At 46.0% G+C, this 14958-nt stretch overlaps 1 protein-coding gene across 1 annotated transcript in view; it reads right to left on the minus strand.

The window, feature by feature from the left end:
* The window catches only part of FRMPD2 (FERM and PDZ domain containing 2), a 112682-nt gene that overhangs the window by 20257 nt on the left and 77467 nt on the right, over positions 1-14958 (minus strand). The window contains 6 exon segments of the mRNA XM_049103128.1: positions 199-303; positions 3762-3967; positions 7211-7327; positions 7416-7523; positions 8869-8961; positions 10009-10109. Of these exon segments, the coding sequence (XP_048959085.1) occupies positions 199-303; positions 3762-3967; positions 7211-7327; positions 7416-7523; positions 8869-8961; positions 10009-10109 (730 nt within the window).

A 14958-nucleotide genomic window follows, 5' to 3' on the forward strand; every position in this document is an offset into this window, starting at 1 on the left:
GAGTGCCCAAGTCTGTCCTGCACCTCCCAGTTTGCCTCTGTCCCCCACAGAGGCCCCATTGACTTTCTTGGCTCCCTACTCCCCATGTGCTGCTTGAGCACATTACCAGAGGTTGCCATATGAATGGGATGCCCACAAAGGCTCCAGATGAACATTTTTACAACTGTGTACTTCCCAATCTTGCCTAATAATTCTTACAGTCACACTGAATCCAAGTGTCCCATCTTCTTTAACAAGTTTCACAAAGTAGATTTCATTGGCATTGATTTCTGAAGGTGGTGGAGGACAAGAAGAGCCAGCACCCTGCCCCTGAAAAACAAATGAAAATAAAGAAGGCATGAAGATACTTGCCCTCCATAAGCAGATAGCAACTCTTCATTCTTGTCAGCATTGCATTACAGAAAGAAGCATGAGTTTCAGGGCTCAACAGGGATCATTCCCAGCTTTATCAGCTCCTCCCTATATGATCTTGGACCAGTCCCTTGGTCTCTCCACCCTTGGTTTCCCAATCCACAGAAAATGCCCTTCTCAATGTGACTGTGAATCATACCCAACACAGAGCAGGGCGCAATAAATGTAGTTACCCTCCTGTTTCCACTCAGGATGTAAATATCACTTGGAGAACTAAAGCAATCTAGGCACTTCTTGGTAGCTTCACACATGACACCAGCTAAGTGATGTTCGATACCAAATACACAGCAGCTTCTTGAGCAGAAGACAACCTCAGGAGGAACTCCAGTCATCCCTAGCAAGAGTAGCTGCACTGGGGCTCTACTTAACAGTGGTTGAATACCTGACAGAAGGACAGAAGACAAGAATTATCTACCACATGGCAGGAATTTAGCTCAGTGTTATAACAATAACCATGGGTGATTTGTTTATTCATTCATCCAATCATGCAACAACATTAATTGAGCACTGGTTATATGTCAGGCATTGTGCAAGTTGAGGGAACAGCATTGGTAAGACAGACCTGCCCCTACTGAACTACTGTTTAGTGGGGGAGAAACTATTAACGAACTGTGGCCAGAAGATGGAGCTGTGAGTACTCCCAGCCTTCTGTCTTATCCCCCCCAACTCCCCCCCTCCCCCACCCCCGCCCCGTCTGCTTAGTGCTTCCTGGTTCACCATATTGGAAAATACCATTAATACAATAGGAAGTGCTCGCTTCGGCAGCACATATACTAATACAATAGGAAAATAAACAGACTGAAGTAAACTAGAAAATTATCAACCCAACAGAAGAGGTTCCAAAGAGATTTGTATAGAACCAATGAAACTCCAACTGTTCCAGAGACACTCCACACTGCACAGTCTTGCAAGGTGTTTTGCCCAAACTTTAAAATTCAAAGAGTAAAGCAACCACTGAGGTTGAAGTCCAAAGTGGGAGTGTAAACTCACCTATCCCACAGAAAGTTACTTGCACACAAAGCTGATCCCGTGGCCCAAAAGAGCCTGGCTTAAAAAAAAAAAAAAAAAAAAAAAAAAAGAGCCTGGCTTGTATAGGTTCTACAGCCTGTGCCACGGTCAGCTGTGGCTTTGGAACACCACTGCTCCCTTCAACTGCTCACCAAAAATCAGCTCATGGGTTCATACAACCTCAGAGGCCCCAACTTGAATCCCTCTTGGCCCTGCTTCCTGTCAAGGGGGGGAGCGCCTTCTGAAGTACAGCCCCCCGGGTGAAGGCTTCTGTTCTGGAGTCCAACTTGTTGGATTCAAATCCCAGCCCTGCCTCTTACTCCTTGAGAGACTTTGGGTTTGTTCCTTTCCTCTCTGTGCCTCAGGCACCCCACCTGCCAAAAGAGTTGATGATGATAATAATGATTGTATAGGCTTGTAATGAAGCTTGTGTGACAGAACACATGTAGGTTACTCAGGATGCTGCCTGACACATGGTTACTCTCCCAATAAATGTCCATTGTTAGGAGTATTCTCTTGCTGACCCGTCATCCTGCTCTTCAAGGGGTACACATCCAGCTGAGCCCATGGCCAATTAGGAAGGAGCTAACATTCCTGGAGCACTGCTGCGAGGCCCTTCTATCTCCACAGCTCTGTGGACCGACACTATCTCTACTCACAAAGGATAAAAATGAGGTGGAGAGAGGTGGGATAACTCGCCTGTTTCAGTCCCAGCAAGAAAGCAAAAGTGTACACGCTCAACCTGGGCCACGGAGGAGAGTTTATATGAGGAGGCCTGCTTTCAGAGATGTTGGCATTTAAAGAAACCTATAAGAACAGCCAGGCACCCTGGGGCTAGAAACAGTAGGTGCTATTCCCTTCTCTGAGCCTGAGAAGTGAGAGGAGGAAGTGGCTGATGAAATCTAGAGAGTAGTTCTAAGGCAAAGAGCACATGATAGGAGCTGTGCTTTCAGGAGAGGGACATAACCTATCTGAGCACAGGTAGAGAGTGACAATATTGTCCTCACTCACCCCCAAATGCTGGCTGCCACCATGGTATGAAATAATAGCAAATATATATATTGGCCTCTCTTCACTTCCTGGCATAGAACTCTCTTTACCCTTGTAATTTCCTAAGTCTTAAGAGACTAGGAGCATCTCTTGCTCTAATATCTGGTCTTTGACTCTAGTTCCTGACACAGAGCTCTCAAATCCCTTGGAATTTCTTGGATTATGGTCTTTTCTTCTAAAGAGGTAGCTCTTGGTGGGTTTCTGGATAGCTTCAGTATGGGGGCTAGTTACGAGAAAGACCAAGTCATGATTCAAAGCTTGGAACTTTCCACTTCACCCCACTCCCCATCCACAGAGGAGAAGAGAGGCGAGGGAGATTAAATTATTAATTTAATAATTATCCATCATGCCCATGTGATAAAGTTTCCATAAAAATACCAAAAGCATGGGGTCCAGAGAGCTTCTGGGTTGGTGAACATATATATGTGCTGGGAGAATGGCATACCTCAACTCCACAGGAACAGAAGTCCTGAACTCAGGACCATTCTAGACCTTGCCCCTATGCATCTCTTCATTGACTGTTCATTTGTACCCCTTAAAACATCCTTTATAATAAATGGGAAGTAACAAGAAACGGTTTTTCCTGGATTCTATGAGCTGCTTTAGGAAATTATCAAACCCACGGAGGGGACATGGGAACCTTCAATTTGTAGCTAACTTCAGACAAGGTAACCTGGGGACCTACTACTTATCATTGGCATCTCATACAGAGGCATTCTTGTGGGGACTGAGTGTAGTGTCACAAAACCTGTGAGATCTGGTGCTAATTCCACTCAGTTGCCGACAAAATTCCTTCTGGGGTGAAAATTGCAATGGTGTCAGAGGTGTGGTGAGTGGGGTCCACCCTCTATCCCAAAGCTGGCCTTGTCTTCTTCTTCACTGCTGTTATCAAGAGCAAAGCCCTTGAGTTGCAGCTCAAGGACCAACTACAGACCAAGAATATGTGGGATGTCTGTCCATTCATTGCCCTTGGTGGCAACCAATGTTATTACCAGTAACAATTATAATCAGTGGCTGAGGACACTGGAGGTTCAAACACTGAGTCCTACGACCCAAGCACTGCACTAAGAGCTTTGCCTTTTCCCCTTAATTTTCTTCTCAAAAACTACGCAATGCAGGCATTTATTTCTATTTGCATATGAGAAAGCTGAGCATCAGATGGATTAAATACATTCTGTCTAGCTGGCATGGCAAAGAGAGAGCAAAGAGGTACCTTGGAGCCAGGACTGTTGGGCTCTGCACCCTGTTCTCTTTCCTCCAAATTCTAGAGAATGAACCAAAGAGATGACTACCTTTAATGGCAGAGGAGGAAGCTGAAGCCTCTCCCTGGGCAGTAAGCTCTGAGTCTGAACCACTTCAAGCTCTTCAGAATTTTTCCCCCGGTCTTGTGTGTGTGACAAGGAACTTCCCTGGTGCCCATTGCTCAGGCTGTCTGTAGAGAAGACTCCAGAATTGGCCATGTTATTCTTTTCCTTCCCTGGAGTATTTCCACAGATACCTATAAAAACAAGCCAATAAGTCAACAGCTTGGCAAGCCTGGTATCTCAGTGTACATGGGATTTTCCTCCAATGACAGAGAGACCTTTTATGGCTGCTGGGAATGATGTGAGTTTAGCACCTCAGGAAGGATAATGCATGTAGAATAGAGAAAAGGAAGATTCTGGGTGTGATTTAGAAACCTAAGTAGAGGTTTGTGACCTAACTATGAAAACATAGGAGCAGCTGGAGAGTTAATAATGCCAGCTCTATCTTATTAATTTCTTGTCAGGTGATGGCAATATACACACACATGCACATGTACATGCACAAGCACACACATTTTATATGTATATATCTTCCCGTCTTTTCAACACATCCATCAGGAATGTGTTATTACACTTCAAATATGAGAAAGCAGAGTCAAAAGGATTAAGTAGCTTGCCCGGGATCTCACAGCCAGCATGTGGTAGTGAGCCCTTACATTCAGCCTCTTCCAGAAATCCCAATGAGCACAGCAGTAATCAACATGTGATCCAAAGACCAACATGTTAGGTCCTTTGGGGAGGACTTGGTAATAACAAGATGGTGGACTCCTTGTGGGCAAAGGCTGAGCCACTGATTCCTATTTACCCCATGTCTGACCCCTGACCTGGCACAGAACAAGGGAAAGAACATGAGGTTGTGAATCAATAGGTAAAACCTGGGGCAAGGTACCTAACATTTCTGGACCTCAGTTTCCTTTGAATGAAAGTAGAGATTATATCAGCTACCTCTTGGGGTGTGTAAGGCTTAGAAATTACATATGAGAAAGAGAGAGATTTTACATGCAGAGAGAGAGAGAGAGATAAAGAGAAATTAGCTTAGTACATAGTAGAGCTCCAATAAAGGTATTTACTATTAATATGCTAACATTAGCTGTCTAACAAATGTACATGGGAGGAAGGCTGAATAGTCTGATTTTCTTTAGATACATATATAGAACATACAAGTAAGTTTACTTGTGATACTAACTCATTAGCACCCACTCACACATTGAATGAACTGTAATTTAATGAATTAGATTAGAAGTTATCCAAGCCTAAAAGTATTCAAGAGGGAATGGTGGGGCCACCGTTCCATAATGCCTTATTCCTAGAGACCTCATTCACAGATTCTACCATCATTGCCCTTCTGACAATGTTGGAAGCATCTGTTCATTTTCTTCCATACCCTCCATGAGAGATGAGGATGGAACTTATGATTGAATTAAAAAGTCAAGCTGTACGTGAGCCTGCCTCATGGAAGTACAAACTAGGAGACCTTCTCTGGGGAATGAAAACTCAATCTGTCACAGAGAGTGATGGCTGCCTATGATGCGAATGTTATCTGTCCTATCTCTGACCTCCAGTCTAGAGCACCTGCCCAAACAGCAAGCTAACCAGATAGAAATTCACAGTAGTGAAGCCTTTGCAGCTGTGCAAGGAACCCCAGCTGCGGTAAGGCAGACTTACCAACAGGTAACTGGGGCCCTGGGTGGAAAGACATGTATTCACAGGCATTATGAGATGCTCATTGTCCAGAATTCTAGTGTGAAACTTGTTTGAGCCTTGCAGACTCTGGGTGCCAGTTTTTGACACCTTCCAACACCACGGCCAGCCTTAAAGGACTCTGAATCAATCCCAACTCTGCTGCATTATTTCCTGACAACAAAAGTTGGTTTCATTCCTCCTCTCTGTCCTATTTCTGTGTAAAATATGGAGGGAATTAAAAAAAAAAAAAGGGATCCCTGGGTGGCGCAGCGGTTTAGCGCCTGCCTTTGGCCCAGGGCGCGATACTGGAGACCCGGGATCGAATCCCACATCGGGCTCCCGGTGCATGGAGCCTGTTTCTCCCTCTGCTTATGTCTCTGCCTCTCTCTCTCTCTGTGTGACTATCATAAATAAATAAAAATTAAAAAAATAATAAAAAAATAAAATATGGAGGGAAATGCAAGAAAGGCTAAAATATTATGGGAAGAACAGTGACAGTGTTGGGAAATCCAACAGAGACCATGAACTGGGACTGGTGTTTTTCAAGAGCTAGGGCCAAACCGCTGAGTCAGCTCCAACCACAGGATGGAAGTCACATGACCAAGGCTCCAGCTTTGCCACCTCCCATCCCCTGTGGCTTCTGTCCAGGGACAGCCGTGACACCAGGGGAAAACATCTGGCCATGGTGTAAAACATGTGCAAGAGTGAGAGATTGTGCATGGTTTTCAGAGGACAAGGCAAATGGGGTGCCTACATTTAAGACCTACAAAATGTTGGCTGGTGTGATGTGAAGCATTTCTGTACATAAGGGGAAATTGTTCAGACAACCCAGAATGTGAGAAAGAAATCCAGAAGCTTGGATTTACAGGCAGTCTGTGGTTCAATCACAGGATCATTCAACCAAAACTCAGTGGTGATTCCAGGTAACTGGGAAGGAACAGAATGTTAACATCCCCCATTACTCCCTTTATTTTTTCTTTTAAGATTTTTTTTTTTTTTTTTTGAGATGGGGGTCACAGAGAGAGACAGACAGACAGAATCCCAAGCGGACTCCACCCTGAGTGTGGAGCCTGACAGGGACCCAATCTCACCACCCTGAGATCATGACCTGAGCGGAAACAAAGAGTTGGATGCTCAACCAACTGCACCATCCAGGTGCCCCACATCCCCCATTACTTCTACCCTCATCCCTGAACCTGCTTCAAATAAACATAACCGTATTATTTTTTATATGGGCAACTGTTGAGCTCTCCTATTTACCTAAAGGATAAATAAAAACATCTTTTAAAAACACTTTATTCTTTTGGATGATCTCCAACAGGCCAAGTCTTAACCAGGTAAGACCAAGAACTGCTCTCCAGTCTCCTCCCCAGTTGATTGCTACATCCAAGCCCCAACTCTGTAAAACCCTGGAGCAGCCACTTTCCATAAGGACTTGGGTGACAAAACAATGTCCTCCATGTCATGCAAGAAAAGTGGACAGAAAAACACACAATGGCCGTACTGGTCATATCTGATAATGAATTGGAGTAGGCTGCTCCAATCAGGCAGAGCAAGCAGCAGTAGGGTCCATTCTGCCTGTAAAACTGCAGAGCTTATTGTTTTGTGTTACAGCAGTGCTTCTTTGCAAGCCACCACCATGAAAAAAGCAACATCAAACCTACATAAACTTAAAGATCTAGTACCTCCCGGTAATGACAAACTTCTGAAAGTAGAGGAGGTTCTCCAGCTTCTGAACACAGGTGAGGACATACCTTTTGACTGAGAAATGATTAATTCTATGCTGTCAGGAGAATTCTGAATCATTCTAACAGCCATGTCGAACGTGAAACCCTCCAGACTGATGTGATTCAAGGCTAGTATCTGCCCTCCTAGAACAATAAAACATCTTAATAATGCCATCAAGGAAAGAAAGAGCAGCTCCTCAAGGCAATGTCTTTGGCAATTTAAAAGACATACCTGGTTTGAGCTTTTTAGCTTTTGCAGCTGGTCCTCCAGGTATAATAGAGGATACAAAGATGCCAGGGTCAACTTTGCCAACCTCTTCTCCCTCGTTAATGACAAAGCCTGTAATCCAATGATATTTAATAAGATAATACTTGGTGAATTTTGTAGCCCAGAGAGGTTAGGTTATTTGCTTGAGATCACACAGCTACCAAGTGGCACTGCTGATGTTTGTAGCTAAGCCCTCTGATTCTCAAACAGCTCTCTCCACTCTGTGAGACACATAGAGAAAAGAAAGCTGATTGCCCTCACCCCTCCAACTAGTAAGCACGGCTAAACTAGGAACACAGCCCGTCAATGTGTACTGGGTTTTGCCCCAGTAGATAATCAGAATAGGAAAGAGACTTTTCTTTTTGAGTCTAGCTAACACACAATGTTATATTAGTTTCAGGAGCAGAGCACAGTGATCAACAAGTTCACACATTATGCTGTGCTCGCCATGTGTGTAGCTGCCATCTGTCTCCATACATCACTCTTACAATGTCGTTAACTGTATTCCTTGTGTTGTGCCTCTCATTCCCCTGACGGTTCATGCCATAACTGGAAACCTGTATCTCCCACTCTTCGTCACCCATTTTGCCCAATCCCCTACCTCCCTCCCCTCTAGAACCATCAATTTGCTCTCCATATTTATGGGTCTGATGTTGCTTTTTGTTTATTCATTTCTTTTATATTCCACATATAAATGAAATCATATGATATTTGTGTTTCTCGGTCTGACTTCTTTCACTTAGCATAAGACCCTCTAGGTCCCTCCACACTTTTCCAAATGGCTTGATCTTATCCAGAAAGAGATGATTTTTAATAGAGTATCTTGTCTCATTGTTTTGTTTCTTGTGTGGTTTTTCAGGGCCTTAAAATGTAATAAACAATAAAGATCTGAAAAAGATTGACTGCTCCCTCCCATAACTAAGAATCTAAGTATATAGAGAAAGGTTGTTGCATGGTATTAGGATAAAAAGTCTCTTTCTTTTTTGAGAGAGAGAGAAAGAAGGGGAGGGGTAGACAGAGAGAAAGAAAGAATCTTAAGTAGACTCCACGCCTAGTGTGGAACCTGACATGGGGCTTGATCTCATGACCCCAAGATCATGATCTGAGCTGAAATCAAGAGTTGGATGTTTAACTGACTGAGACATCCAGGCACCCCTAACAAGTTTTTTTTCTGTCTTGTACTTAGATTATCAAGCTATAAATCCCCAAATCTTACCAGGCTTTAAAGGAAAACTTTGCCCTCAAAATCCCACTATTTCATAGGGACACTTAAAGGAAACTAAAGAAGTGATCCCTGAAAAAGACAGGTGGGGGAGAGTCAGGAGAGGGCAGTAAAAAAGCCAAAAAGAGGACCAGGACATGCCTCCCTTCTGCCTGGATTGAGAGACTGTGTCTCATCTGCCAGAAACCGTCTTACCAAAACCATGATGTGGGTCCTGGTTCAGTGTCACATGCACGATTTCTCATTCTGGTTCAGCTCTAAAGCCCTTTCTCCTGTTATTTTGTGGCCCTAGAGGTGAAACAAAGCCCCAAGTTGTGCTTTCCCCCCAAATTATCTGAGACCTAATACAAAAGGGGTAAACAGTATTTTACATATGCATGTGCTTATGCACACACAATACTGGGAATGAACATACACTTCTGATCCCCATCACTGGGTCAGCATGCTTGCTTTGGCAGCAGATACACCCTCACTGGGTCAGTGTTGGCTCATCAAGAACAGAGATGAGAGTGGGGGCAAGGAGACATGGTGCTCGTTTTCTATACAACTTACCATAGCTAATTTTTTCTGCATTGGTCTTAGGTCAAGACCAAATTTGAGCAGAGATGTACTTGTGGGCAGTGAAAAGTAAAACTAAGGTGAAAGTACAGAGTTAGGATAGCAAAGCCTTCCTCTCTTGAGTCTCTAATACTCAGAGGCAACATGGCCCCGTATATCAGCAAAAGGCACCTGCAGGATTTCCCCCAGAGCTGAAGTCTTGAATCAGAGCTTAAGTCAGAGCATTCCAGGCTCTCCACATCTCTGCTCCCCCAAGGACCACAGCAGACCCTGGTACAGTTCATGGTACAGAGCACCCTGGTGGTGTTCCAGAGCCAATCCCCAGGCCTAAGGCTTATAAATATTTTATCTAGTTCTGGAATCTTTCTATCTTTCCTTTCCCTATGGTCTTCCCCAGGGGATGTATGACAGAGGAGAGTACTGCCTTCCCTGTATCTGGTGGATAGTGAGAGGTGATATTCTGGGTCCATGAAGATTGTAACTGAAGTGAATGGCACATTTCTGGCCACATCACTCCATAGCAGGCACTCCTCATGCTGGACCAGAGCTCTGAGGATCTTCACCTGTAATATACTATAGATCCACATGCCCAGCCCAAGCCAAAGGTGGACCACAAGGGCTCTTCCTGACCATAAATCATTTTGAAATTAATTTAAAAATCAAGAAGATTGTGATTATTACTGGGAAGGCAGAATGAAGTAGTGGCAAAAGTTTTCAAGTAAGCATCAAAGGTAAGGTTTCCTTTTTTCCAAACCTGGCCCATGCCCTGGCCCATACCCCTGTGCACGCTCTCAGCAGGTGATCCAGAGACGGGGTCACAAGTCGGTGGCTTCTGGGTCAAACAGACAGTCTCCAACTGCTCCTGATCTGCACAAGGGCTGCAGGAAAAGGCCACAAGATGAGAAAAGGTGACTCTAAGGAGCAACTTTCTGGCATTTCTGAGTCTGGATGGCAGCTTGGGAAGGCATCCTCGGGAAGGCAGCCTCATGCCCTGTCAGCCAGCAGACCCATCAACAGACTCCACCATAGGCTGACTCGGTTGTCAGGAGTGTACTGGGAAGAATACCTTTGGGGTCTTTCTGTCTCAGAAGGGACCCTAGAGTCCCCTGAGCTTCCTGGAAACTTCCCACTGTCCTCTCCTTAGAGTTGGACATGCACCCTTCTAAACCTCCTTTGCCTTAACCAGAAGATAGGAATAATATTCTTATTTCCCACACTTGTGAAATGATGATACACACTTGGCTCCAAAACAAGGTAGTAAGGATGACGCACCAATGCTTTCGATTTTTATTGTCTGCTTCTGTTTTTAATCGGGCTGGGCATGCTCCAGCACCCCCAGGATGATGGACCCTGTGGCCTCCACAGAGTGACTCACCTGCTTGATCCCTGTGGGCATTTGAGTTGGCCATCCCCTAATCATACCAAGCTTAGAACAAGAACCTTTCATGCAGGCATGCAGATGGCCTTTGCTGAGCCAGTATTCTAGTGAACAAAGAATACTCTATGCCCTAGGAGAAAAATGAATTCAGTGTGGCACTGCCCCAGCCCCCAGGATCAGCTGTGCCCAAGAGAAGCTACCCTGCAGGATGAACAAAATGGAGAGTGAGAAGGAAGCATAGATGCACAGCCACCTGGGTTCAGAGACCTGGAAAAAGCCAGCATTGGGCCTTATCTGAAGGAAGGAAGGCCAGGAAAGCCAACCATCTGAACAGATGTGGCCCTCTATCACCCAGACTGGCCCTAAGCTCAGTGAATTCATGCCCGTCCCACTGCTTCAGGTGGCCAGACGAAGGTGAGGATGTGAGTACGGGCAGCTTCCCACAGAGTATCGCCCTGTTCCCTTGGATAGATGTTGCCAAGTGCTCTCGGTACGGAACCTGGCACTGTTCAGAGGGGACAGAGCTGAAAAGGAAAGAACAAAAGTGAAGGGGGAGAGAAAGTGAGTGCAGAGGTGAAGGGCAAGCACAGAGCCATTCTTCAGAGTTTGGAAATGAGGCCTCAATCTGACTTGGCTCCTTCTTATACCCTGCATTTGAGCAAATGCAACCCTAGGTGCACCTAGCAGGTGTCAGGCCCTGGTCTGGTAAGGCACTGACAGAAAAGGTGGGTCAGATGTGGGCTCTGCCTTCTGGGATCTTCCTGGCCTGCTACAGGATGGGGGGTTGGAGCCTTTTATGCCAGGGACAAGTGCCCAGGTGACCAGAGTGCCCAGGCACAGGAGAATGCCCCTAGGTCTAGAGCAGGGTGACAGTAGTCCTGAGGGGCCAAGAGAGGATATGAGGACAATGTGGCATTTGGGAGGGCCTTTGGAGAAAGAGAGGCCTTTCATTCCCCAGGTTCCTGTGGCCTACCTGATCTGGCCACACACGCCATTCCTGCTTGAAAAGGATTAGGAGTGGCATTTACCACCAGTAACAAAAGGACAAATTCTGTATGATTCCACCCAATTGAGGCAGTTAGAGGAGTTGAATTCATAGTAACAGAAGGTGGAATAGTGGTCCTAGGGTCTCAGGGAAGAGGGTGGGAGTTATTTAATACACAGAGTTTCAGTTTTGCAAGACGAAAAGAGTTCTGGAGATAGCACAACAATGTGAATGTACTTCTGAACCATGTACTTAAAAATGGTTGGGCTGGGGAATTTTATGTGATGTGCATGTTACTGCAAACCTAAAGAAAAAAAACAGCCATTTCCTAGAAGCCTCCACATGCTCCCTTCAAAGCTGAAGAAAAATCAGGCAAGCTACTGTTCTCTGGAAGTTGACTGATTAACAAGCAGATGGGTAAACACCTGTGGATGTCGAGGAGAAGGGCACGGGTGGCATGTCTAAATGGAGCCAGTAATAGCAAGGAGCCACCTCTTTGCAGGGAAGTCGGGAAAGTTCTCACATGAGAGGCAACGTGGAATGGGGGTGAGGCAGGGGTTGTACGGCAGGGTTGGCACCCCACTGACATCCATGTTCTAAGGGGTGCTGAGTAATTAACTCAGGAATGGTGCTGGGGATGGAGTCCTTACCCATCAGTGTTAAGGCCTGCATGCAGTCCTTCCTGTCCTGGCTCCGGCCACCAAGCCACATGATCCAGGCTCCAAGCCAACAGCACAACCTGTTCCTGCCCAGACAGGCTCCTTATCACCACTGTGAGTCCCATGAGGCAGAGACTGTGTCCGTCCTGCTCACCACTGCATCCTCAGCCTGTAGCCCAGGGCTGGCACAGAGCAACCAACTTTTCTAGCAACACTAACTGGACCTTTACTCACAGCATTCTCCCCTCCTTCTCACTGGGCCCCAACCTCCTAGCAGTCCTGACCTGGCATCCCAGGCCCCTTTCCCAAGCCCCTAACTAGGAAATAACCTTACTCTCAAGGGAACAATAACTTGTATCTGTGCCTGCTTTAAAGGTTTAACCCACTCTATCGCAGACCCTACAGACTTCACAGACCCCCAGAGGGTCTGTGTTCCTTCCATGTCCCCAAAAATGAGGGGAAGAGGACCAACATCAGGACACTGACCACAGACCCAGCCCATGTTCAGTGTTTCCTAACACTGTTTAATTCCCACAGCTGTCCAGGGGCTGTCATCACCACTGACAAGTGAGGAAACTGAGGCACATGTCAGCTCACTTGGTCAAGTTCGCACAGCAGTTGCTGGTTTAGCAGGTATCAGCAGTGCACTTCAACCAGACAGTGAGCTGGCTCCAATACCTCCAGTACCCTGTCTGAAGGGGATCTTCAGCTGAGTCATCTTTGTACCAGACACAGCAGACATGCTAAACATCTCATCTGTGCCACAGAGCCGGACAGAGCCAGATGAACATCAGCCTGTGGCCCAGCTCAGGCTCTGGCCACAACAATGGTGAGCAGGTCTACGTGAGCTCAGGCTCAGCCCATACTGACAACGTCCAGTATGGTCCTCTTTCTGGACTAGAGGCTCTTGTACATCTTGGGTGCCCTCCTCCCCGACTATCCCCACCTTGCTTAAAAGTGCAGGAGAATTTGGGCCTCCCACAGATAACATTCCAGCAGAGAGGGGCTAGGACTCAGTACTTATGTGTCCACTTGCCTGTCCTTCAGACAGACAATTCTGGGAGGCCTTCTGTACACTTCTCATTGGAATACAGCCCCGGTTACCCACACCAACTACTTCAATGGCACTGCCCTCAGCGTCAGAGAGGGAGGGCAAGGTGTAAGATGGCTCCTGGCTAAGTGCAGAGACTGACGTGGGGCTCAGTCCCATGACCATGAGCTCATGACCTGCCCTGAAACCAAGAGTCAGATGCCGAACAGACTGAGCCACAGTCTGCCCTCCTTTTTAAAATTTTCCCTCCCTGTCTCTCTCCCTGCTCCCTCCTGCTTCCTGGCACCACCTCCACAGAACCACCTGCACCCAGTCATTGTCTCAAGCTGTGCTTCTGGGGACCTTCCAGACAGTCAAGGACTCAATTTCCCTTTCCATGCAAGGGTTATTAGTAACCTCTGAAGTGATATATCAAGGGTTCTGAAAATTTGGCATTTGTAAACTAAAATTAGAGTAGTAGCAGGATTTACTGAAGACTCTAATTCAGCTTTCTATAGAGAAGGCCAGCTGCCCTGCAATGCTGTTAAGCCCCCACTGTGTGAGCCCATTGGCAAATCACTGGAAGCCCATCACCTCAAGAAAGATCCTTTGCAGTCAGCACGTTCTCGAGGTGGCCTTGAGCCAGGCACAGCTTCTTCAGGCTTATAAAGTGTTGTAAAGTACTGTTAATCTGAGCGACAGATTTAAAATGGCCACAAATTGGGGCACCTGGCAGCTCAGCCAGTTAAGCATCTGCCTTTGGCTCAGGTCATGATTTCAGGGTCCTGAGATTCAGGGTTCAGAGCCCCACATCAGGCCCCATGCTCTGCTCTCCCTCTGCCTGCTGGTCCCCCTGCTTGTGTTCTCTCTCTCTCAAATAAATAAAATCTTTTAAAATAAATATTATGTAATTAATTAATTAAAATGGCCACAAATTCTTTGACACTCCTACATCAAGAGATGGAGTCTATTTCTGCTACCCTTGAATCTGTGCTGACCTGTGAGAAATTTGACCAAAAGAATATGGCCAAAGTGTCATTGTGTCAGCTCCAGGCCCAGCCTTTAAGAAAATTGACAGCCTCACCTTAAGCCCTCAGAGCCCTGAGCCACCAGGTTGAAGCCTGACTACCTGGCTGGGAGCACCATGTGGTCCCAGAGGCCACACAGAGTGAAAGGTGCTCAGCAGAACTCAACGTCCCAGCTTATCCCTACCAAGGGGCCACACGTATAAGAAAAGCCATCTTGGGGCCTCCAGACCAGTTCTGCTGAACACCATGGAGTGACCCCAGACAATGACACATGCAGTAGAAGAATCACCCAGCTAAGGTCTGCCTGAATTTCTATCCCAGAAAACTGTGAAAGAGAATAACAAAATGGTTGATGTTTTAATGAAGCCACTGTGCTTTAGAGTCATTTGTTACACAATGATATGACACCAACAGTCTTGCTCCACCATTGCTGATGTCGTTTGCAGTGCATGGTGAGGCATATTTGCATCAACAGAATTTGGGGCAATAATCTTCTAAGGATTACTTTGAGATGCATAATATTTATACATATAAGAGAATTATAGGTAAGCTACAGACAGACAGACATCACAGCTCAGATGAATTACCCATACACCCTCTTGCTGAAGCAAAAGTATAATTCATTCCAAAAAACAGCTCCTCCAGTA

The sequence above is a fragment of the Canis lupus genome, chromosome 28 (genome assembly GCF_003254725.2).
Source record: "Canis lupus dingo isolate Sandy chromosome 28, ASM325472v2, whole genome shotgun sequence".
NCBI classification, from domain to species: Eukaryota; Metazoa; Chordata; class Mammalia; order Carnivora; family Canidae; genus Canis; species Canis lupus.